This window comes from Rhincodon typus, chromosome 29 (genome assembly GCF_021869965.1).
Source record: "Rhincodon typus isolate 14 chromosome 29, sRhiTyp1.1, whole genome shotgun sequence".
In the NCBI taxonomy this organism is placed as follows: domain Eukaryota; kingdom Metazoa; phylum Chordata; class Chondrichthyes; order Orectolobiformes; family Rhincodontidae; genus Rhincodon; species Rhincodon typus.
In genome coordinates, this window is record NC_063360.1 from 29,503,429 (window position 1) to 29,530,593 (window position 27,165).

At 42.8% G+C, this 27,165-nt stretch overlaps 1 protein-coding gene across 1 annotated transcript in view; it reads right to left on the minus strand.

Annotated features, from left to right (window-relative positions):
• The window catches only part of apc2 (APC regulator of WNT signaling pathway 2), a 204,468-nt gene that overhangs the window by 81,967 nt on the left and 95,336 nt on the right, over positions 1-27,165 (minus strand). The window contains 3 exon segments of the mRNA XM_048614260.1: positions 516-624; positions 1,663-1,858; positions 9,046-9,136. Of these exon segments, the coding sequence (XP_048470217.1) occupies positions 516-624; positions 1,663-1,858; positions 9,046-9,136 (396 nt within the window).

Consider the following 27,165-nt stretch of genomic DNA (forward strand, 5'->3'; position numbering starts at 1 on the left):
TTAGATGGATTGGCCATGCTAAATTGCCCATAGTGTTCAGGGATGTGCAGATTGGGGGATGGGTCTGGGTGGGATGTTCTGAGGGTCAGTGTGGACTTGTTGGGCTGAAGGGCCTGTTTCCACACTGTAGGGATTCTATGATCTCATCTAAAAGACAGCACAGTAACCCCCCCACTGTGTAGTCAACTTCACATTATTTCTTTACCCCCTTTATGTTAGTTTGTCAACTCGATATTAAAGGTTAACTTAATTGATCCCACACTCAAAGTTTGTATGTATTGTTCCAAAACTGCAGTGCTGATTCTCCATCTCCTTTCCAGCTTAGGACAGGACTAGTTAATCAAACTGAAATACAACCATCACAATTATATGTTTGAAAGCAATAATGCCTTCTTTGAGCCTAATGGTCTTTCCACATAACAAACTGTTCTTGTGTTGTGTTTACCATATGCATTCTTAGAAATGGAGTTGAACCAAGACTCCCAAGCCATGTTTCTGTTTCCAATGATACTCACAGTCTTGATTTGTGAGAGTTCATCTGCTTGTCTGCCAAGATTTTGGATCTGAGTACAATAAAAGGCTTTCTCTTTCTCTTCCTTTTCAATCTCGGAAAGGAGCTGTGCCCTGCACAGGAAGAAATCAGACAACTTAATGTTAGCCAATAAGCGGCTATTTTCCACAGAATGTCAGAATACGAATGGTGTTGAAATTAGGAACATATTGCCGAAACTCATTAGGACAAAATGCAAAAATGCCAATTTTCAAGTGATCTCGGTATAAGTTGTTGCAATCAGTGGAAATTTGGTTTTCATGTGTTTGCCCTGATGAGTGTGACACAACAGCTTTTGCAACTCTCTTTCCAGAAATTTTCAAGTTCAAAGCAGCTCTGCTGCCAGTTTTGAGCTCAGTGTGGACTGTCCGTCTGCATTGGGAAGCTTTTGTTAGCTGGCCATCGCATTGTGTTTCACCCAGCAATTTTGGTTTATCTTCCCTCTCAGCTGCCCCTCCCTCAGTGCTGCACTGGAGTGTCAGCTCTCTGAAGCGGTCCCGCACGGCGTTCTGTTCAAGGCCATTTAGGGAACAGCAATCCTATGCCGACCCTCCAGCGTCACCCATGTCCCATGAAAGAATATAAACAATTATGTTTGCATGGATTGCTGTATTAAGGTAATTTTGGGGGTGAAAAGTGGCAGTCAGCAGGCTTGATCTTCAGTGATCCTGTGATTGTTTGCAATGGACCATGAATTCAGGAACACAGAAAATCAGCCCTTTCCAACTTCCCTACACCTCACGTGTATTGGCAAGCTGGATCTGTTGTTAATTTTAAATCTGAGATAGATATATTTTTATTAAGCAAAGGGATTAAGCGACATGGGCCAAAGGCAGGTTAGGCCACAGATCAGGCATGATCTCAGTGAATGGCAGAACAGACTCGAGGGGCTGAATGGTTTATTCCAGATCCTATGTTACCATGCTTAAAATACCAGCTTGTTCCCAAAGCCACGCTTTCAAAGCAGTTCAAACAGCTTTTAAGCTGCCTAGAAATACTGTTAAAATGCAGCTGGGATCTTTTTGATGCCAAAGCTAAGATTTCAGAACTAATGACCTGAGTGACTAATGATAAATCCCTCCCCTCCGCTCCAATGCTGTTCCATGATTTACCTTTCTTCATTAAGTTCCTCTAGGTGCTCCACACTTCCACTCGCCACTGGCAATGAATCCTGTTCCAGTGTAATTCCACCACAGTGTGTTTGTTTTCTCTCAGTTGGTTGCTCCAATACATGCTCATCCTGTCCTGAGCACATCATGTTTGATTGCCATTTTATGTCACATAATTTGGCAACATCTGTATTCAACTCTACACAATGAAAAAGAAGAATATTTGACCATGAATCCTCTGGGATTGATAAAACACAAGCTTATTTACAAACATGCCATTCAAACTGGCAAGTCCAATTTTTCCACAATCAACGCAACTTTGCAAAATCATTCCTCTGTCCAACACTCCAGTTTAATAACCTTCTAGAATATAATCTATCTCAGAAGGTCATTACTTTTTGCTTCAAAAGTTCCTTTCATACTCTCAGACTTCCAATTTCAACATAAGTATTTGAACCTCCCATTCAGTGCCAAAGACTTAAAATTCCCTTCTTAGTTGCCCCTTTAATTTCAGGCAGAATTGTACTCTATTATTTATCCCATTTATGTTATTTCTTTTCTGGAATATCAATTCAACCACATGTTGGATTTATCAACCTTTCTGCATCACACATAGTCCCTCAGCTATGGGAGTTGCACAGAAAATACACTTCACTGTTTGTTCCCCCTTTGTCATTTCTGGGAAAAGGGAATATCTCAGTTGACTTTCAAGTGATGGCATGATCTTTGTTGTACCTCACTTAATCTCTAAAAACTGGCCTGACTTAGTTAGCAAATCCACCACCTTGACATCCATGGAACCTGATCTGAGACCTATCACCTTGGAGTGTTGCTGAAAATATACTGGTCGACATGCGTTGACAACAGGCAATACCTCAAAATTTCCACGTCTGCTTATTGGGGTACAGTTACATAAGGGCTGTGTATCTTATTCTACAAATTATTTAGCATAAATAATCTGAAACAATTAGGGATTCAATTCCCATCAGGGTTCAGGAGAACCTGCAGAACTTCCATATCTGAGTGTGGGTAAGTTATTGTGCATTGGGTTATGGCAACTGAGCCCTGCTGTAGGCTCACTTGACACGTACGTGCACATTTTCAATAGACTAGTCTTGGACTGTTTTCATTCATTCAGGAAGGCCAAGTTGCTGTGGCAGCATGTACCTTTACATGCTTGCTATAACCAGGCACTATGTATTATGATGGTAGAGGAACCACTTTGTTTCCATCATCGGGCAGACCAGGAGTCACATTCACTGCCTGCCATTAGCGTACATTAGAAGGATTTGCAGGCTGATAGTTAACATGGTTAGCTGTGTTACGAATGCACCTTCCTAGACATTCAAGTCTTGCAGTGGGACTGAAATGCTAAGTTTATGGCTCAGAGGCAAGGATACTACCCACTACACCATAAGATCCCACAAGTTACACTGACTTATGGAATAGTAATCAGACTTTCTCCTGTTTGTGCTAGAGGCATTATGTCAAGCCATAACACTTCCCAAACCAGGACAGCTGACGGTGCAGACCATGCTCAGACCTGGGACCTATAGCTTGGAATGATGCTGAGTGTCTACTTTTACCCACTCAATCATCTTCGACTGGTTTTTAACTTTCTCAACACCTGACAGTCCCCTGCCTTCCTCAGCATGTGATCATTAGCATCAGAAACATGACCCAATGAGAAGAAAAGGAATAAACAGGTTTGCATTCATATAGCACCTTTCATGACCAAAGAACATGTCATCTCTATAAAGGATTTGTTACAGTCAATGAAGTCATTTTTAAACATAACCACTGTGGTAAAGTAGGAAAGTCAGTGGCCAATTTGCACGCAGCAAGCTCCCACTAAATCATACTTTCTATGATATTGATTTGGGTGAAAAATATTTACCAGACACCGGGGTTCAGTCCCCTGCTCTTCTTCAAAATAATAATAGGAATATTTTACATCCAGCTGAAGGGGTAGTAGGGCCTCAGTTTAACGATCGATCCAAGAGACAGAATCTCCAACAGCACAAACCTCCTCCATCTTACAACTGAAGTGTCAGCCTTGATTTTTTTTTGCTCAAGTCCTGGAGTAGGACTGGAACCTACAGCAACCTGTTTCAGCAGCTATTGTGCAACTAACTGAGGTATCAGTTGACTACAAATGAAAACAGCATGATGATTTTTTGCCTCAGAATATGAAGGAGGCATTTCTGAGGAGGCACTGTAACCTTCAGGTCAGTATTAAATTATCCAGAGGAAATCACCAATGATGCATGGTATATTTGTATGTGAAAGCCTGATGATGCACAAAATAAAATCAATCCTGACGCATAATTGAATTCCGCACATGATTGAGTGTCCACGGAACTTTGAAATTAACTCTGCCACATGCGAAACAGTGTATTTTAAAAATTTACTAGTAAATCATACATGGGATTGCTCTTGATAAATCAGGTGATAATGCGCTTTGTGATAGGACAGGCATGTTATACTGTGTAATTTGCACGTATGGCTTGAGTGAGTGGGGTTCCTGCGTCTGTGCTGATAGCATTGGGTTCAGGCCCCACTTAAATGGACAAGGAAGGTGCATTCATAACATGGTCAAACAAGTTGACTATCACCTTGCAAATCCTTCCAACATATGGCAGGTGATAAGAATGAGAAAGATTCCTCATCAGCCATGTGATAGAAAGAAACTGGGTTCTCCACCATCACTCTCCATAACTCCATGATAACGACGTGCATGTAAAGGTGGATTTTGTCACATAACCCTAACTCCTCGGAGGAACCAGTTGGCCTGACAGACAATGTGGATCAGATTGGTGTTAAGAGCACTGGGTTTTAGTTCCTGTTCTGCCTAGGCTGGATTCAGGATGTGCCTCTTTACCCACAGTGAAGATAACAGTGCTGTGGGAGTGCATGAAGAAGAAAACTTCCGTGATCAAGGTTAATTTGTGTTTTGCAGGATTAACCCTACAAGGTTGTGGGGCTGTAAAAAATTTTATCCTAAAGTCAATTAAAGACTTCATGCAAACTGGGAGGAAAGCTAGTAGACTGACAATTGTAAATCCCAAAGAAATCAGTCCAACTGTCTATTTTGCCTCTTCTAATACCTTCTAATACTTTGTTACTTGGAAATACAACATCCCCAATGAAGTTCTACGATCGTTGTGGGTTGGGTTCAGAGATCAGTAGAGGTGCCTGCCTCAAACTATCTGTATATCAGCATGGACTTCTCTTAGTCCCCATCAACCCCATATCAACAGCCCAATTACTGAGGTCTCAACATATCAATAGTGTTTACAGGCACCAGATACTGCAGGACCAAAACTCACCGGTATTGTTAATCAGGTTAGTTTAATTATTTATCAATAAGAAAAACACATTAACAAGTCCATATTGGTGTAATGTTTGGTGCATCATGCACCCACATGATCTAATTAATGCAGACAATGTTACATTAACCAGATATAGATATTTCTAATATATGGCACACCAGTAGTATAGGTGGGACTTGAACCCAGACCTTCTGGCCCAAAGGTAGGGACAATACCACTGTGAAACAAGAGCCCTCATAACCAGATATGAGCAACCTTTCTGGGTCCACAATGACTTCAACTAGTGGAATCCTTAACTCCAAAATTCCCTCCATAAACCTCTCTATCTCACTTTTCTTTTTTTTAAAATTCTCCTTAAAACTTGCCTCATTGACCAAACAGCAGCTAATATAGAACATAGAACATTACAGCACAGTACAGGCCCTTCTGCCCTCAATGTTGCGCTGACCTGTGAAACCAATCTGAAGCCTATCTATCCTACACTATTCCATTATCATCCATATGTTTATCCAATGACCATTTAAATGCCCTTAAAGTTGGCGAGTCTACTACTTTTGCAGGCAGGGCATTCCACGCCCTTACTACTCTCTGAGTAAAGAACCTACCTCTGACATCTGTCCTATATCTATCACCCTTCAATTTAAAGCTATGTCCCCTCATGCTAGTCATCACCATCCGAGGAAAAAGGCTCCCACTGTCCACCCTATCTAACCCTCTGATCATCTTGTATGTCTCTATTAAGTCACCTCTTAACCTTCTTCTCTCTAACGAAAACAGCCTCAAGTCCCTCAGCCTTTCCTCATAAGACCTTCCCTCCATACCAGGCAACATCCTAGTAAATCTCCTCTGCACCCTTTCCAAGGCTTCCACATCCTTCCTATAATGCGGTGACCAGAATTGTACGCAATACTCCAAGTGCGGCCGCACCAGTGTTTTGTACAGCTGCAACATGACCTCATGGTTCCGAAACTCAATCCCTCTACCAATAAAACCTAACACACCATACGCCTTCTTAACAACGCTATCAACCTGGGTGGCAACTTTCAGTGATCTATGCACATGGACACCGAGATCTCTCTGCTCATCCACACTACCAAGAATCTTACCATTAGCCCAGTACTCTGTATTCCTGTTACTCCTTCCAAAGTGAATCACCTCACACTTTTCCACATTAAACTCCATTTGCCACCTCGCAGCTCAGCTCTGCAGCTTATCTATGTCCCTCTGTAACCTGCAACATCCTTCCGCACTATCCACAACTCCACCGACTTTGGTGTCATCTGCAAATTTACTAAGCCATCCTTCTACGCCCTCATCCAGGCCATTTATAAAAATGACAAACAGCAGTGGCCCCAGAACAGATCCTTGAGGTACACCACTAGTAACTGAACTCCAGGATGAACATTTCCCATCAACCACCACCCTCTGGCTTCTTACAGCTAGCCAATTTCTGATCCAAACCGCTAAATCACCCTCAATGCCATGCCTCCGTATTTTCTGCAATAGCCTACCATGGGGAACCTTATCAAACGCTTTACTGAAATCCATATACACCACATCAACCGCTTTACCCTCATCCACCTGTTTGGTCACCTTCTCGAAGAACTCAATAAGGTTTGTGAGGCATGACCTACCCTTCACAAAACCGTGTTGACTATCCCTAATCAAATTATTCCTTTCTAGATGATTATAAATCCTATCTCTTATAATCCTTTCCAACACTTTACCCACAACCGAAGTAAGGCTCACTGGTTATCTCCCTCTGTGACTCAGTACGTGATGTATCGAGGAAGACAAGGGCAGAGGATTATGGGGGTTTCACCACTTGCAAGTTCCCCTCAAAGCTACATGTCATCTGCATTCAAAAGGCAACATGGTGGCTCAGTGGTTAGCACTGCTGCCTCACGGTGCCCGGGACCTGGGTTCGATTCCACAGTTGGCAACTGTCTGGAGTTTGTACATTCTCCCTGTGCCTGAGTGGGTTTTCCTCTGTGTTCTGGTTTCCTCCCACAGTCCAAAGATGTGCAGGTTAAGTGGATTGGCCATAGGAAATGCAGGGTTACAGGATGGGGTGGGATGAAGTTCAGAGGGCCAATGAGGACTTGATGGGCTGAAAGGCCGACTTCTGCACTTTACAGATTCTATGATTTGGAACTATATCACTACTTGTTTGGTGTTGCTGGGCCAAAATCCTGGGACTTCCACCTTCTTGGTATTGTCGGTTTACTTACAGTGCATGGACTGTAGTGGTTCAAAAAGGCAGCTCACCACCACCCTCTCAAGGGAAACTAAGGATTGGGACTAAATTCTGACCCAGTCGGTGATGCCCACATCCCCCTGTGGGATGTTTTAAAAATAAAATAAAATGTTTTAAAAATATTTTTAAAAGATTATTTAAAAACTTGTTTTACAAACCTATTTAAAACTCATGGAAGCATTTTATTACATTGAAGATGCTAAATAGCTACAAGCTGTTATGTCATAATTAAATATTTCTTTACACAAACCCCAATTTAGTAAAACCCCACAATATACTGGAAAATAATCAGCTCCAAACTACAATCACTGGCTTTTGGTGAGCAAAAAATTCTTTTTTATTTATTCACTGATTGTAAGCATTGCTGGGATTGATTGCCAATCCCTAATTGCCCTGGAGAAGGGGACGGTGAGCTGGCCTCTTCAATAACCACAGTCAGTAGGTGCACCCACAAAGTTTAGGTCGTCAGCCCAGACTAAAGCATCGGTGCAATAGGGAGAGTAAAGTTTTAGTTGGTACACTCTGTTAGAAGATCCAGTTGCAGTTGCCCTCCTCAAAGGTGAAGCAATTGATCAAAGCTTGTTTGATGAAAGCAAGTGCTGCATTGATCCCAGTAACCACCCTCGGTGGGGGTGGGGGAATGGGGCAGGGTGGCAGGGATGTTGGACAGCTACATGGAAGAAGAAATCGATATGAGAAAAGATAAATTGTCGAGGTGGTAAAACCAAGAGCTGGAAAAACAGGATTTGGATAAAATCACAGGGCGGGTAAAATGAGATTACTTTTAAAATCAGGCCTTGATTTAAATGCTGGTTATATTTAGGACAATAATACTAATGCTGTTTGCCGGATCACTACCAGGTATTGCAGAGCTGCATGCCCAGTGCACTTTGTGGAATTGCTATGAATTAAATTAAGGAGCAGACTTTTTCATCTCTGATATAGCCCTGAAATGTGTCCTGTATCACATTGCAGATGAGTGCAGATAACATCTTGCACTGTACTTGGAGCCAGACAGAAATTGCACCAAACTTTGGATTTCTCTTGTTTTTAACATAGTCAGTCTTTACCCTTGCAAGACTTGCATTAAAGACTGACTTGCATTTATATAGCACCATTCATGATGCCAAGATATCCCAAGTCACTGTACACAGCCAATGAAGTATTTTTTCTATTGATTATTGTAGTATCAGAAAACAGACAGACAATTTTCACTGTATCAAAGTCCCAGAAGCAGTAATGTGAAAACGGCCAGGATTTTAGGTGCAGTTGACAGATAAATATTAGCCAAACGCAAGAGAGAATTTCTCTGTTCTTCAAAAAAAGTGCCATTGAATCTTTTGCATGGATCTGAAAAGGCAGAAGAGGATCTGGATTTACACTTCATCTGAAAGGCAGAACCCCCAGTTATGTTGCACTCCCTCAGTACCGCACTGGAGAATCAGCCTAGCTTTTATGGTCAAGTCACTGAATGGGGCTTGACCTACCTACAACCTTTTGGCTCTGATACCAGATAACCCTTCGGGGTGGACTTCAGCAAGTCTGAAACTAACTTCTTTTGATATTTGTCCCACTCATTCAATTTGAAGGAAGGAATGTTATGATGGAGAAACCTTTTTTTCTTTTTAAATAGCAAGCAAACACAGAGAATGCTGGAGAAACTCAGCAGGTCTGGCAGTGTCTGTGGAGAGAAACAGAGTTAACATTTCGAGTCTGGTATTTCTCTTCTTCAGAATAGAACACTTCTATCAGATGGATTTCCCATCATTACATTGCATATGAAGATTTCAATCCTACCTTTCAGCTGGTCCAGGATTTCAATTCTTCCAGTCGATGCTAAGTTGCAAGCTTCTTGCTCCAGCTTGGTCTGGAGTTGCTTTAACATTTCCTGCAGTAGGTAATTGAGGGTAATCAGTACACCTAACATCCTGGTACAACAGGTGGGACACACACAGAAAAATTGGGCAGTCAGAAGATCTTTTCCAAAAGAGGATCCTGTGGTATCCAAACTGCTCGAGGGTGTGACTTTTAATTTCGTTTTCCTTTCAGTCTCTGCCAAATTTGCAAACACCAATTGCACCATCCATCCTGTTTGTTTATAGTACCCAGCGCTGGAATGGAGGCATTTATTGGAGACACTGTAAAAGCAACAATCAGCTATGCATTAAATCTGTTTAGGAGATCTCCTCAGCTTCACTGGTGAAAGCTCTGTTTGGTAAATGTCTGATTTAGGTCACTTTCATCACCCTTAATACCATGTCCTCTGGCTGCGTACAAAATCAATGTTGCAATAAAGGATGTGCCCTTGCAATTGTAAATGTTCTCCTATCGATCTTGTGATCCTTTACCTTTTTTCCGCCTACATTCCCATTTAAATATGCTATACACCATTATAACTGCAACAAATCAATACTAAACACATCCTGTTCTGCAGAGGCAATGCGTGATGCTGTGAGAACTCTTGTTACCTTTCAGGCTGAAATAATGAACAGGCCTTTACTCTTGGCAGCGTCCAAAAGGAAGTGGATGAGCTTAGTTCCTGCTTAATAACATTGCTGCTACGTAGGGATCAGCATTACACGGCCTTTTACCTTCAAATACGCTGCACTCTTAACTCCAAAGATTAAGCCAAACATTATTTAGAGCAGTGATTGATACCGCAATGTTAAGTGAAAAAAATCAAAGACAGCATTAATGCGGCCACAGGCTGGATTTCAGCACCTTCCTAGGCTTCATTAGTTCTTCACATCGTTGCAAAGTGCTCAGAAGAAGACGCTGCTCCAGTTGGTGATTAAAAAGCTGCTTGCTGCATCTAGCTCCTGTGTGAATTCCATCGATCACTTTGAAAGCGCTGTGCTTTCTGTGTTGGTATTACCCAGGATAGACACAGTAACTGGTCTAATTCCACAGCAATGCCACTGTACATCCAACATTCACTCCCAGCAGTAACCGCTCTGGAAAGGATAGTTGCACATGACATCAACTTCCAAACACACATGCACCAGCTGCATCCTGCCGTTTTATGGTTTAATTGGAAGGGGAAATCACATCAAAGCACAGCTAAATGTGGAGTTTCCAGGTTGCTACACATTTTGGCTTGCATGTGCTGTTCTGCAGATGGACTGTGTTGAGCGTGATTAAATCAGAGAATCAAGTTGCTTTAGGCTTGCTGTATCGGAACAAGATGCAGCTGCACACAGCCCTATATCCTGCTCGGTTCCAACCACTACATCAAAACCAGCAGGCAATGGATCTTCTGAGACTGGGGCTCAGTACCTCCCAAAAGCACCCGCCCAGGAAAGATTTAAAATGCAATTTCAGAAGTCTGATGCAGTACATCAATAAAACACCAGAATCAATGCATCACAGTGCCATCACCTGACAGTGAAACACTTCTCAGAAAGCAACACCAGCATAGCATTATTGATAGCTACAACAGAGAAGGTAATCCCGCCTGCTAACTCCATGTCTCTCTGAAAGACCATTCAGTTCATCCCACACTCCCGGTCTTTTCTCAGTGTTTGCTTCCCTGCAGGTGCTTTTCCAATGACCTTTTGAAAACCACGATTGAATCTACCTCCACCACCCTCTCAGGCAGTGCATTCCAAATCAACAATACTTTCATGGGTTATGGACATTGCTGGCTAAGCCAGACTTCAGTGCTCATCCCCAGTAGTCCTGGTGGTCTTGAGATGCAGGTCTTAGAGTGTAGGGATAGCTACAATGCTGTTAGTAACAGAGTTCCAGGATTCTGAACCAGGAACAGCAATATATTGGAAGTTGGCATGGTGTGTGACTGGGAGGGGAACCTGCAGTGTTCCCAAGCATGTGCTACCCTTATCTTTCTAGGCAGTGGAGGCTGCAGACTTGGAAGGTGGTGTCAGAGAAGATTTGGTGAGTTACTGCAATGCACCTTGTAGATGGTCCAGAATGCTGCCATTCTTCATTGATTGTAAAGGGAATCAGTGTTTGTGGGCATGCTTCTAATCGAGCCATCTGTTTGGTCCTGGATGACGTTAAGCCTCTTGAGCATTATTGGAGCTGCACCCACCCAGGTAAGTGAAGTGTAGTCTATCACACTCCTAGTTTGTGTCTTGTAGATGGTGGACAGAGACGTGGGAGACAAGAGGCGAGTTACTTGCCACAGAATTCCTAAGCTCTGGCCTACTCCAGTATTTACAGTATTTGTACACCTGGTCCAGTTCAGTTCTGGTCAGTGGTAAGACCAGGATGTTAACAGCAGTGGATTCTGTGATGGTCATTGACTGTCAAAGGGCAATGATTTAGGTGCTCTCTTATTGGAGATTGTCATTGCCTAGTACCTGAGTGGTGCAGACGCAGTGTAAAAATGTTTTCTCCTCGCATTGCCTTTGGTTCTGATGTCGTCACCTTAAATCAGTGTCCATGGCCCTTTGACAATGGGAACAGTTTCTCCCAATCTCCTTTGTTTGACCCCCTCATTACCATGAACGCCTCTGTCAAATCTCTTCTTGACAGGTGGCAAGGCCCATTAAACCTGCCACTTGTTTGTGTTTGTCTTTTGGGGCATTTGAATCTAACTCAGCAAGTAGGAAACACTTGGGATTGGGCAGAAGATTAGTATGACAAGACATCGAAGCAAAACTAGACCATTCAGCCCATCCAGTCTTCTCCACCATTCAATAAGATCATGGCTGATCTGATAATCCTCAACTCCACTTTCCTGCCTTTTCCCCATAGCCCTTAATTCTTTTACTAATTAAAAATCTATCTGTCTGTCTTAGGCTTAAATATACGTAATGATTTTTTTTAATATCCCTCTGCAGTGAAGAATTCCTCAGATACACTAAGCTCTGAGAGAAGGGATTTCTTCTCATCTCTGTGTTATGTGACCCCTTACTCTGAGATTATGCTGTCTGGTCCTTGACTCTGTCACAAGGGGAAACAACTTCTCTGCAATAATCCCACAAAGTCCCCTGTGAATTTTGCATTCTTCAATAAGGTTTTCTCTCATTTTCTAAACTCCATGTATAGGCCCAACTTACTCATTTATGCCTCATAAGGAAAGTCCTCCATACTCAAGATCTATCCTGCTTGTTATCTCTTGTAAGAATTCTAATAATTTTGTCGGATGTGATTTCCCCTTTGTGAAACCATGCTGACTCTGTTTGGTCATAGTATGGTCATACTCTGCTACTACATTCTTTATACTAGACTCTAACATTTTCTCAATAACAGATGTTACGCTAACTGTCTTTTTCTCCATTCATTTCTGAATAAGGGTGTTACATTGGCAGTTTCTCAATCCTCTAGAGCTTTTCCAGAATCTGAGGATTCTCGGAAGATTACTGTCAGTGCATTCACTATCTCTGTAGCTACTTACTGTAATATCCTAGGATGCATTCCATCAGGTTCAGGGTATTTATCAGCTTTTAGCCACATTATGTTCCCACTCCAGTGAGATTTATTGTATTTATTTAGTATTTTTGGAATGTCATTAGTGTCTTCAGCCATGAGGTTTGATGCAAAGCATTTCATTACAGAATCCCTACAGTATGGAAGCAGGCCATTCAGCTCACCGAGTCCACACTGACCCTCCGAAGAGACCCACCAGCACCCCTCCCTAACCCTATCCCTATCCCTATAACCCTGCATTTCCCACGGCCAATCCACCTAGCCTGCACATCCTTGGACACCACAGGCAATCGAGCATGGCCAATCCACCGAACCTGACCAATTTTGGATTGTGGGAGGAAACCAGAGCATTCAGAGGTAACCCACACAGACACAGGGAGAATGTGCAAACTCCACACACACAGTCGCCTGAAGCTGGAATTGAACCCGAGTCTGTGGCGCTGTGAGGTAGCAGTGCTAACCTCTGAATCACTGTGCTGCCCTCCTCTGCCATTTCCTGGTTTCCCACTATTTCCCAACATTATTTCTCCAGCCACATTCCCTAATGGGCCTATGTTCACTTTGGCCTCTCTCTCTCTACCTTTTTTAATACCCCACCCAATGAGACAGCCTGTTGAGTTCAATAGGGGAGTAGAATTGGGTGAGGTGGAAAGCCATTTTTTTTACCCAGAATACTGCCAGATTTTTAATCAGCATATTAGAATAAAGTTACCCACTGCTGTGTTAGCTTGGTTAATATTTTGTCTGTGCAATCAAGTATTAATTGCTTGCATGATAGATAAGGAGACTTTTGTCATCAAAAACACTTTGTAGGCTTTCCATTCAAATGCTAAGTCGGTGCTGCATAGCAAATTCTAAAATATGCAAACTGCAGGTACCAACATTCTGAAATGGAGTTTGTCAGTGAAAACAAAACAGAGCTCTTTCTAGAGGTCAAGACATTAACATAGCAGCTTTAACATAAAAATGTGCCATGGTGTCTCACACCAAGAATACATAGAGGAATGGATGATAGGCCCCAGAGAGCAAGACTATGAAGGGAGACCAAATGTATGATGAAAATTATGGGTTATGCATGTGTTTTCCATAAATGGAAAGAAAATTGAAGAGGTGGATACATTTCCACAGGAAACAGCATAAAACAGAGCTAAGGCTACTGTGGAATCTAATGAAAACTCATTTATGAAATCAAATATTCCTACCCAAATCTCTTTAGTTTAGTAGTTAGTGTAGTTTGGGGTTTGGAGTATACAAATATGAGAAACAGAAGCATGAGTAAGCCATTTGGCTCTGCCTTTCAATAGAATCATCATTGATTCTCTAGCTCAATCCCGCTTTCTTGCCTATCTCCAAATCTTCTAATTCCTCCAGTGCACAAAACTCTGTCACTCTCTTCCTTGGGTTAGAGACTTCGAAGCGTCACAACACTTCAAACGAAGAGATGTCTCCTTAGCTTAGTCCTAAATGGCTGACACTTTAGTGTGACATTGTGACCCCTGGTTCTAGAATCCTCAGCCAGGGAAAGTATTCCTCCGGCATCTGCAATTAAAAATGTTGTATGTTTCAACTAAGATCACCTCACATTCTTTCAGAATCTAGGGAATACATTCCCTGTCCATTCAATCTCCTCAAAGGACAATCTTTTGATCGCAGGCATCAGTTTTGTGAACCTTTGTTGTACTTTCTCTAAGGCTGATACATCTGCTGTTAAAACACAAATGGTGGGGTTCAAGCTGGATTGTGTAAATGAGAAGACCCCTATCTCTACTTAGTTTTAACCATTGAAATCAAGATTTAACTAACGATTTACCTCTTTTGGGAGCCACAAGACCCCTGTGCTATAATTGCATTCACATTATGACAGCAAACATCCACTCCCTCCACCACCGATGCTCAGCAGCAGCAGTGTGTACTATCTACAAGATGCACTGCAGAAATTCACCAAAGATCCTCAGACAGCACCTTCCAAACCCACGGCCACTTCCATCTAGAAGGACAAGGGCTGCAGGTCCACGGGAATTTCACCACCTTCAAGTTCCCTTCCAAGCGACTCACCATCCTGACTTGGAAATATATTGCCATTCCGTCACTATCTCTGGGTCAAAATCCTGGAATTCCCTCTCTAAGGGCATTGTGGGTCAACCCATAGCAGGTGGACTGCAACAGTTCAAGAAGGCAGCTCACCCCCACCTTCTCAAGGGGCAACTAGGGGATGGGCAATAAATGCTGGCCTGCCAGTGACTCCCACATCCCACAAATAAATAATAAAAACGAATTAAATTAAATTCAAAAGACTTTCACTGTGTATCCCTCCTTAGAAAGGGAGACCGATCAAACTGTACACTGTATGAGATTGTTTAGTTGTTAACTGATCAGTCTGTTTAAGATTACAATTCTATGCATCCCAACTGTCTTTGAAGCACCAGCAGCTCCATGCTTTTAAAATAGAGACCGAGAGAGTGGGAGCAGAGGACAAAGATAGGGATGCAACAGCACAGTCCTTTTTCTCTAAACCACACACCTCATGAGAAGGGCTCCACTCTATAAATTTGCTCTAAATGAGACATTGCAGCTAAAAAAAAATGTTGTTGCAATATATTTCCCTTCAGCAGAAGGCATGTTTCACCAAGTTCATAAATCATGAGTGTCAAGGTATAACCTTGCGGAAATGGGGGTCCCAATCTTAGCCAGTAGTAATTTTACACATATATTTCCCTAACCAGCAATTCTTACAGACTGTCAACATGACATGCCAATTTAATGCCAGCCAATATAGAGTCATTAACACTTTCATACTGCAGACCTGTGTGCCCTAAGAACTTGCAGTCCTTAAACCTCACTTCACACACTATCCCTATAATATCTTGCTATTATTTTTACAATAGATTTGATCATAGGGGTAAAAAAAATTCCAAGGGTTTCTACTGCAATTCTTAAGTGGAAGGAGGCACAGATTTTTTTAACCATTTTACTGACTTGCATTATATATTAATTACTGCTCTGCAATGACAGGTCATTCCTGCAGCTAACATCAACACCTACGGCAGTTTAACTCGGCCATGGGAATTACAGAGGGCCCAGTCCTAGCAGCTTTGTGGATCCTCACAGTGTCCTTTGTGCCATATGCAGAGGCCAGTAAACCAAATTCTTTCAGTAAATGGTTAACATGCTCCAGTTTGAGCCAGAGAAGGAACCATTTCTGCTTCCTCTCTGTAGCACGGCTGGCTCATCATTTATTGAAGTGACGCTTGGTGCTAGTAGAAGCATTATTTTCTGCTGATTCATGTTGAAGTGCTCCAGCCAAAGGCAGGGGAGCCATTAATAATGGTTTGGTCCATCTCACTGCAGTTTAATAAACAAAATGCAATTTTGTTTCTGCTTCGTTTCCTCATTTGTCATGTTTTCTCCTTCAACATTAACTTTGGTTGGTGTATTCCAGTAATTTCCATGCCCATAAGAGTCCATTCTTTATTTTGAAGAGGGTGTGCATGGTAGATTTACTGGAATAATAACTGGACTCCAAGGTCTGGATTTCAAGGAGAAATTACTCAACTGTAACTTCATGTTTGCTTCCTTTGCAGGAGTGCTGCAAGTTTGCCAAAAGATTATCGAAAAGGTGGGGCAGACTCAATCATAATGGCATCCTGAAGGCATGAAATCCAACTCAAAGAAAGGTAGTCAGCAATATTTGCTGCATTCCGTCATCCAAATCATCTCTTAATGATGTTACATTAATGTTAAACACTAATGTAGCTCTTATCAATGCAATTTCAGTGTCAGAAAAAGAACCAACAAAATCTTTTATTCAGATATACCCTGTTAGTCTAAAAATTATTAATATTTCATAGGTGCTCATTCTGCAATCCATGTTTATATTAGAGTGGGAGAAAGACCAACTATCAAGACGATAAAGGCAACAGGATCCATTTCCTTAACATTCTACAGACTGGTTGACTTAACATTCAACAATTGGATGGTGAAGTGTGGGATCGAGCATCCCAACCCATGATGCTGAACAGATCGAAGTACAGCTCAGTAATGCAGAAGTACAGTGTTATATTCTGTCCATCCCACATTCCTTTCAACTGTGGCTGGTTGCATGGAATGATGAAAACATTCTTTACATCTACTGATTAAATGTAGTGAAATGTGGGAAGGGAAATCTTTGAGAGCAAATAATTGATCTCTTCACTTTCTTCTTTTAGCCAGTATCTTTCTTCCCTGTCTTCCTGGAAACAGTGGCATAGAATTTAAGGTGTGCCCATGTTTTGGGCATGAAGAGGCACCAGATACAATCCCTGCCCCTGAATGGTGAGGGCCCCAATACTGAGCCTCATTGGAAATGAACAGGTGAGTTGTACAGAGCAGCTGGGAATCAGCAGTGAAGACAGGTTCTAAGGAAGGGTGATTGGACCCAAAACGTTAACTCTGCTTTCTTTCCACAGCTGCTGCTGAGTTTCTCCAGCGCTTTCCGTTTTTGTTTAAGATCAGGCCGTTGCTGGTTTCCTAGATCGAGGCCTTAGGTCAATGAGGAAGTTAAGGAAGCAAACAGGCATCAAGCTGGATGGAGGCAATTGGTACCTGGGAAGGGGAATTAGTGCCCGTGTGAGGAATAAGCATAAGGGAGGTGGGGCACAGGCATTGTTCTTGGGGGGAGGAGGTTAATATGACAGTTTGTGGGAGGTGCATTTGTTGATCAGAGTGAGGCAGTGGAGGGAAGACCAAAAAGGGACTGGTGGGAGATTAGTGGATGACAAACTATGATTGGACAGGGAGACCAATGGAATTAGTGGGTGCAGCTCATTATTTTAGAATGAGTTTGAGAGGAGCAACCCTGCTCCATAAATCTGTTAACTTTTTGGGGGAGTGGGGTAAGTCTTTCTGCCATTTTGTGCTTCCCAATTTGCGAACTCAGTACATGACAAGTGATGCATTAAGATATTAGATAAACCACACGGCAGGACATCAAACTGAGTGTGCCCTCTTGGCAGGTGGTATAAAATCCTTTCAAATAAGATCAAGGATCGTTTATCCAACATCTAGCCCACTGCCACCTGCATCAAACAATAACAATTATTTTTTGGTCATTTACCTTATGGATGCCTGTGGGACTTTGCTGTGAGCAGACCTACTGCTGTTGTTGTGATGTGGCTTTGGGACATTTTGATCTGTTTTATCAATGTCAAATCTTTCTTTCATGATGAGTTAACAGAAGCTCATGGTTAAGTTATCATTTGTGCCTGCTTAATCAATACACTGATTCTTGTGGTGCAGTGGTAGTGTTCCTACCTCTAACCCAGGAGACTCAGGTTCATATCCCACCTGCTCCAGAGGTGTGTAATAACATCTCTGAACAGGTTGATTAGAACATACCTACAGTATGCTTTCCATAACCAGGAAACATTGCTTGGAATGTTTTGCTTATTTTAGTATTTTAGTTTAATTTTGCTACCTTTGATAGTAAGTTGTCTTTAAGATCAGCTCGGCTGGGACCACACCTTCACCCCTGAATTTTAGTGATGTACCTCTCAAAAGAAGTTCACCAAAAATGAATGAAGAGCCTATTTCATTAGGCCATGTTGGTGTGCCGATGGAGCAACTAGACACATTGGGCAGGATTTCTGAGCTGAGAACAAGGGTGGGGCTGAGGTTTGGTGTGTGTTGGACTTAAATTAGACGAGCTAGTTGATGCACTAATACGCAGCTCCACTGTTAGACTGCAGACTGCAGTAATTCAAGACCCACTACAAATTAGTGATGGGCAATAAGTGTTAACTGCTATCCCAAGAATAAACATTAAAGGAAAAATACTGCTTCCCTAAATTATTGTTTGTTTTGCCATTGCAATGCTTGGATGACAGGCAAATTAGAAGCATTAGTTGTCATAAACCTGGTCTGGCACATTACTGTGGAGGTGTCATTCTCAATTTGAGCATGAGTTGATAAGGGGATTGATCTCAAGTCTGAATATTGCAAAATCAGAATCATTTCACTATAGGTTTCTCACATCTCTGAGACTCTGCTCAATTGCATTGGCCCAAAGATGAAGGTGAATAATGCAAGAATGTTTCATAGTGTCACCTTCTTGCCTCATTTGCAACAAAACAGCCTCCATCATTACGTACATGCATTTCCTGTTTTCCACTCCCGTCCCTCGAGATATTTGAAATGGCAAGAAACAGGAAACTGCTTTCTTCCCCCCACAGTAACCATCAAAGTGTATGACACAAACTTAAAGGGGATTATGAGAGAAAACCAGTCAGCACAGACTTGTATTTCTGGTTGGTTCCCATAGCCCAGAGAATTAATCTCTTAGCGGCACAGAATCCTGTGAACAGAGCAGTGAATCTTTGATCCCTGAAACATTTACTGTTGTGTGCTAGAAAGAGTACAGGGATCCATGACAACAAGCAGACATCACAAAGCCTGAGCTGCTAATTTATCTGCAGCATCCTGAAACCAAAAAGCGAAATTCCCACATAAATAAACAAAGCAATGACTGAACTGTCGTAACAGAATTGTCGTAAACTTCATTTGTTTCAGTGATTGGCCTCCAACAAAACCATTAGTGATCCTCCACTGTTGCCTTATTATCAGACTGATTACCCAACATGCAAACATTGTCTGATTAAGTGTTAGGACCATTGTTTTCAGTCTTTGCTACCAAACTGTTGCCTCTGTTCCTGATCGATCCCTCTTCCTAGCAACACTATGAGATTATATCAGACATATTTTTAACCTTGGTGCCTTATTTTACCCATAGATGAGCTCCCAACCACATACACTGCTAAGGGATGTGATCCACCAATATTGTCATCCCCAATTTCACCAACAACAATTTGCATTAATCTATTACCTGCAGACAGTAAAATGTCCCAAGACATTTCATAGGAACTTTATCAGACAAAGTTGACACCACACCAGGGAAGGAGGTGACGTAGTGTTGACATCATGGATTATTAATCTAGAACACCAGGCTACTATTCCTCGCACGTAGGCTTGAATCTCACCAGGGCAAATGGTGAAATCTGAATTCAATTAAAAGTGGGACTAAGTAATATGATTGAGCCCATCTGATTCATGAATGTCCCTTATAGAATACCATAGCAATGTGATTGGTTCTTCAGTGCCCTCTGGAAAATTAAGGATGGGAATCAATGCTGGTTTACGGGATGTCCACATTCTTGTAAATGGATATAAAAATTGAAATATTAAGACAAATCACCAAAAGGATACAGTCAATGTGTAACTTTTTAAAGAGCATCTCAAAGCAAGAAGCAGAGGTGGAGGAAGGGCTATCCAGAGGTTGGGACCTACACAGCTCAAGGCATAGCTGCCAACACATACAGATTCCATTTGAGACTAAGTTGTTTCCTGCCCAAAATGGCTAATGATGGCATCATATTGTCGTGTGATGGGACTCTTAAAGTGACAGTCTACCATACATACAGAAATACACAACATTGGTGTCTTCTAATTCTTAACCCCTCTGAACCAGGAATAGTGTCTCCCTATATACCTGGACTCCAAACCCAGTTCGGCTGCACGTCCTGTTTCTGTGAGTATATTCTATGTAATCCTATGTAGTATACTTACGCAATTAATATGTTTTGCATAGTGAGGTGAGGAATGTTTTGATTTGTTCAACATCAGGCATCATGCATCAACACAAAGTCACTCCCAGATCACATGTATAATTATAACACTATATTGAAGTAAGCTTGGGGATACTGGATGTCCTAAGTGACATCTCACACAATTAGTTGGGAATCCTATGTCAATCCTTTCCACTCTTGAACTTACTGGAGGGAAGTTTTTCCGCCAAAGGGTGTCGGTTTTCTCACTGCTTGCTGGGAGCCTGACACTAGTCCTCTCCCACAATTCAGTGGGCCTGTCTACCAAGTTCCCCATTGCAATGAGCTACACTGCATTCAGCTCAAGGATTTCAAAATCAAACACTCCCACAAAAGAACCAATCTCACAGAGAGCGTAGCTTGGAGATGCTATTATAACAATGTGGCCTTGATTCTGCACATTAAACAAAGGGAGGTTCTCACTAGGGGGTGGTTTCACAGAATGGTTTATGTACAGTGTTCCAAAAGCCAGTCCCACGCCTCCTTGCAGAATCTTATTGAGTGAGAAATTCATGTTGATGATGTTGGTTCCATTCTTCATTTTAAAGAAGACACTAAACCGTTTACACTAACTAGCCACAAATGGCCAGTTTGTCTGAAACCATTAGATACAAAATAAATTGCATTTATGCAGCAAGCTCAGGAAATGACAAAACATTTTGCACCTGAGAAGTACACATGAGGTCGAGCCACTGTCACATTGTAAGAAATGTGGCAGCTATTTGCTAGTTCCCAAAGACAGCAACAGGCTAACAGACTAAGCACTGTGTCTTCTGGAAATTCAGTAATAATTCTATTGCCAAGGTGAGGCAGAAACTGAGCTTATGGGACCGCTGCTTCTCTCCATTGCAGGTAAAAACCTGGTCTTCAGGTGTGAGGTACTCTCGGTGTTACTGCATGTAGCACAGGTCTGGCCCACTCTCAGAGCCTGCTCCAGATGCAGTCACCCGAGCCACCTTGCACTTCACCCGGAGGTCTAAGATGAACCGTGTCTGCAGGGACACCATGTACAAAGCTCTGGATTAGGGGAGGAAGGATGAACCCAATGCTGTCCTCATCCTGATGACCACCTTTGTGTGTGGCTGCATCAAGCTGTGTGTAGACCTTCAGTACACAAAAACCAAGCGTCACTACGTATTGAGGTTCTACCTGTCTACGGTGTTGCGATGGATGGGCCTGGCGTTGTTGCCACTGAACGCTCCAAGTCATTGGATTGTTCAGTATCACCTGTCCCTCATAGAAACATTTGTGAGAAAAAACACCTTTGACCACAAGTCCATCAGGAAGTGGTCAGCATGTAGAATCCTCAAGACCCTGAGGGAAAAGGAGAGAGTGAATCCTATCGGGCAGTTCCCTGAGCAGACTGTCAAAGCCAATTGGCAGAATGCCTCATCGCTAGAACTTCCCAACAAGCATCAAGACGTCGCTAGGCTGGCGGTGAGAAGAGCATTGCCTGTCAGACTCTCTCCACCACAGCATGCTGCCCTCGAAGTATCTGCAGAGGGTAGAGACTATCACACATCTCCAGCTGGAATGTGCCTTTGCAAAGGGAGTCTGGAGAGAGATGCAATGTTTTTGTGAAGGTTCATCCCAAGCAGCTCCGTGATACAGGACACTGTGCTCTACAGGCTGTTCCCTGGGACACACACAGAGACAAACTTTGACTGCTTCTGGAGGACTCGGTGAAAGACACCCTTTGATCTGCCCGAAACTTGTTGGTCTTCCAGAGCAAGTAGTTAACCTCAACAGAGAGTTGTAGATTGGCGTATTCCAAGGTCCAGACTACGTGTTTAAAGATGCACTAAAGCTTGGGGCAGCTGCTGCCAAGGCACAATGGGGAAAGACCACCATCTAGGACCTTTCTGCCAAAGTATAACAAGGGTCTGTTAAGTTGTCAGACCCTCTTGGCACCTCAAAATGAACATAAAAGTTTCCTGCATAAGTAGAAAATGCCTTTGTTTTTTGCAAACTTTGAGTAATGTCAAATTCCAATGTTTTGTTTGTTATTTTTTTTCTCTGCAAAGAGTGTACAGAACTAATTTAGAACATTTTTAAGTAATTACAAATGATTTTATGAATAAAGTACATTTTTGAAATTAAAATAAAAGTCAGTCATGGATTTGCCGATTAGTTTGTGCTCAAAACCCTCAATTGTCCATGTGTATGCTGAAATTATCGTGCAGCTTTAGAATCAATTTGTTTATAAAGGGCCAAGGTCACCTTGGATAATTAGCACTCAGATCTACAGCTCATATTGTGTTGCAAACTCCTGCACTTTCTGTTTATCCCCCTAGTATTCATGGCTGAATGGCCTACTTCTCGCTCTCATGTATTATGGTTTTAATAAGTTCCTAATACCGTTTTTGAAGCCATAACCTGATGTTAACAATCCTCCTGTTGCCATTTACACCTCCTTTAGACCCATTTTATCGGTTTTTACTTGTTCCATTATCACCTCCTATTTCCATGTACCTCACTTAATCTCCCCTGCCTTCACCCTAATAATCCTTCCACATAGTTCTTTACTCCCATTGCACCTTTCCCTGCACCTATGCCTGGTTAAAGGCAATTGCTTCTCAAACAATATCCAGGTCGGAAACAGGTCACAGACTTGCAACATTGTGCTGAATTGTGCCTGGAGCAAGGAAAGCCACTCCACTGAGATTGAGAGTTGACTGTAAACCCACGTAGACATAGTGCAGGATATACTGGTGGCACATTTATCATCACATTTACCATCATAGAATCCCTACAGTGCGGAAGCAGGCTATTTGGCCCATTGAGTCCACATCATCCCTCCAAACAGCATCCCACTCTGACCCACACCCCCCCTTCCCTATCCCTGTAACCTAGCAATTCTCATGGTTAATCCACCTAGCCTGCACATCCCTGGACACTATGGGTAATTTAGCATGGCCAATCCACCTAACCTGCACATCTTTGGACTGTGGGAGGAAACTGGCTGGGAGGTCCCAGCTATCTGCAGGTCGACCATGCTAGAGGTAATGTTGGAGTCTTGGCAGCAGGAAGATAATGCCAGAAGGTTAATACCACTGAGCAGCCAGAAAAGAAGATCCTAATCCCCACTTTGGCTGACTGTTGGGAAGCCATCTGAACAGACCCAGTAGATGTTACACTTGACAAAGGCTATCCCAGCACTGGTAAAATGCAGAGGTGTGTAGTGGGCATTAATTAGCCAGTTTGCTTGAATAATAGGCCACTTGCCTCCAGTATCAGGAGGCTGAACCATTGCCAGTCCCTGTATTAAATACTAAGAGGCCTAGATAGAGTGGACATGGAGAAGATGTTCCCACTAGTAGGAGAGACTAGGGCCCAAGGGAAGAGCCTTAGAGAGAAGGCTTTAGAACTGAGATGAAGAGGAATTTCTTCAGCCAGAGGGTGGTAAATCTGTGGAACTCATTCCCACAACTGGGTGTGGAGGCCAAGTTATTGAGTGTATTTAAGACTGTGATGGGTAGGTTTTTGATCAGCAAGGGGATCAAAGGTTACGAGGTGAAGGCAGGAGAATGGGGTTGAGAAACATATCAGCCAGGATTGAACGAGGAAGCAGAATCGATGGGCCAAATGGTCTAATTCTGCTCCTATATTTATGGTATTGACAGAAAGACTTCAGGCTTCTTTATCATTGCCATTTCACAAGCCTTCCTGCCTCCCAGCCTGTCTCCAGAGGAATGGTAAAATTACAGCCAACAATTGTTTTCCCCTCACCAGAAATGCTACCTAACCTTCTGAGTCTTTCCAGCATTATATTATGTTAGTTTATATTAGCCCCTAATATGTATTTAGCCTTAATAAATCAAATGAAGAACTAGTCAGCAAGAGCCCTTATTTTCTGTCGTGTGACATTTGGTGGCCATCCTGCACTGTTGATTTTGGTTCTTCAACATGGGATCTCAATTCATAAAAAATTTCTCCAATATAAAAAGGTAACATTAGACAACGGAAGTGAAATTATCCAGCAACAAACATTACTAAGAGTAACTGTCAGCAGAAAACCTAATTTGCATCACCAAGATTAAATAAGATATTAGAACATATTCCTGGAATCCAGACTGCTCTAGATATTAAATAGAAGATTGTTTTGAGACTGAAATAGCTCCACAGAGGCTGGTATCCTGTCACCAAGTCACACTTTATTTACATACATGGTACTTGACAGTGATCCAGCTCCCTCAGAGCCAGCTCTCAGAGTGAACAGAATCCCTAAGACTTATGTTTATATCTGTCAGCCAGAGCTCCCTAATTGGACCAGGTTAACAGCCCCAAACAGGGAACTCATATTCTCTGAGATCCACCTGACTGATGTTACAGTCTCCAGAGAGACTATTTTAAAAGGAATGAATTCATGATTGTTTTGTTCTCACAAAGCCAATGAAATATCTGAAGATATTTGCTCTCTCCAAATCTGTTCAACTGAACAAATTAGAGGCGTAGAGTCATCGAGGTCGGCAGCACAGCCAAAAATGCACTTTGGCCCATCAGGACTGTATTGGTCAAAAAACACCTAACTATTCTTTTCTAACCCATTTTCCAGCACTTGGCCCATTGACTCATATGCCTTAGCATGATAAGAGTGACATCTAATTACTTTCTGAAATTTCATGGTATGTTACCTTGCTTACAGGCCACTGGGTGGTGGGAATTGATTGGATAGTGTCTACTCAAATCTGCCAATATCATGGCTCAGGTTCTGTGCCCTAGGTGATCCATGCTGTGACCTCACAGGCTTTACTGAGAGTACAATGGAGGGCTATCCCTCAAAGTGTGGCAATATGTGGTGTTACTGAGTGTTACAGTCTCACAGACAACAGTTTAGGTTCTACTACATCTTTATTGAACTGGCTGAGAGACAGATGCCTGCAGTGAGTATCTCTCAGTTGAAGTCACATGACTACAGCAAGTCTTCAGTGCAGGAGCAATTATGCTGAGAGTGTGATGGTATTTGGATAAATTTGTAACTAACTCTCAAAGTGCTGAAGTAATAAATATTGTCCAAGGTTACCTCCAGTCGGGAGGATCTGTCAAGTGCTCAAATAGAACAGGTCATTTCTGATAACATTCAATAGTATAGGGCAGGAATACAGCAGCGACAATGCTTCACCTTAGAATGTCTCACAGGTCATTCCCAACTCTCACACACACGCGGTAGGCCTGGCGAAAGAATATTAATGTTTCAGCATCAGAAGTCACTTAGCATCAATGTAAGTTAATGTAATTGCTCAGCCAGTGTGTCCACTCTGTAAAGGTGGAGAATGTAAAAGTAATGGCTCAATTATGTAGCACTCCTGCTAGCAGTGATTTCCAACTCAGTGGCAAAGTGATATAAATCAGATGGTGATATTTCAGAGACCCACATCACATGCTGAGCTTCCTAAGCTCTCTGGAGGTAGAAATAACGCTATCAGAAGTTCTAAGTGCAGATGCCGCTGATTTGTTTGCTAGCTGTGCAGCAACCCTCTCACTCTCTCTCATTGTTAGTCCACAGGGAGCTGGTGGGCACAGTACAGACAGTGTAACAGCCATAAGAGAAAGGTATAAGTTAGAACTGTCCTGATGGCTTGTATTTAAAATCGGTGTCCAGATATACTTGGCCACATTAAGGGGAAGGGGCAGAAACATGAGAGGGTTCCATGTTTGCTGAGTACCCATTCTTTACTTTTAGGGTTTTCAACCCATTTGTGAGTGGGTGCTTGTGAAAAAGGAACAATGTTGTGTCATGATAGTGATAAAATATGAATTACCTATTTTCAACTGCCTTCATATAATTTTAGTACCTCAGAGCTTCATGGTTGAAAATGAATTTAAAAAGGAAGAAACGTGAATCTAAAATGGCTTCAAAAATCATCTGGCCACAGATTAACACAGCAGGCCAAGCAACATCATAGGAGCAGAAAGGCTGACGTTTCGGGCCTAGACCCTTCATCAGAAAAGGGGGAGGGGAAGGGGGTTCTGAAATAAATAGGGAGAGAGTGGGAGGCGGATAGAAGATGGATAGAGGAGAAGATAGGTGGAGAGGAAACAAACAGGTCGAAGAGGCGGGGATGGGGCCAGTAAAGGTGAGTGTAGGTGGGGAGTTAGGAAGGGAATAGGTCAGTCCAGGGAGGACGGACAGGTCAAGGGGGTGGGATGAGGTTGGTCGGTAGGAGATGGAGGTGCGGCTTGAGGTGGGAGGAAGAACAGGTCAGGGAGGCAGGGACAAGCTGGACTGGTTTTGGGATGTGGTAGGGGGAGGGGAGATTTTGAAACTTGTGAAATTCACATTGATACCATTAGGCTGCAGGGTTCCCAAGCGGAATACGAGTTGCTGTTCCTGTAACCTTCGGGTGGCATCGTTGTGGCACTGCAGGAGGCCCAGGATGGACATGTTGTCTGAGGAATGGGAGGGGGAGTTGAAATGGTTCGCGACTGGGAGGTGCAGTTGTTTATTGCGAACCGAGCATAGGTGTTCTGCAAAGCGGTCCCCAAGCCTCCGCTTGGTTTCCCCGATGTAGAGGAAGCCACACTGGGTACAGCGGATGCAGTATACCACATTGGCAGATGTGCAGGTGAACATCTGCTTGATGTGGAAAGTCTTCTTGGGGCCTGGGATGGGGGTGAGGGAGGAGGTATGAGGGCAGGTGTAGCACTTCCTGCGGTTGCAGGGAAAAGTGCCGGGTGTGGTGGAGCTGGAGGGGAGTCTGGAGCAGACAAGGGAGTCACGGAGAGAGTGGTCCCTCCGGAAAGCAGATAAGGGTGGGGAGGGAAAGATGTCTTTGGTGGTGGGGTCGGATTGCAGATGGCGGAAGTGTCGGAGGATGATGCGTTGGATCCGGAGGTTGGTGGGGTGCTACGTGAGGACGAGGGGGATTCTTTTTTGGTTCTTATTGCG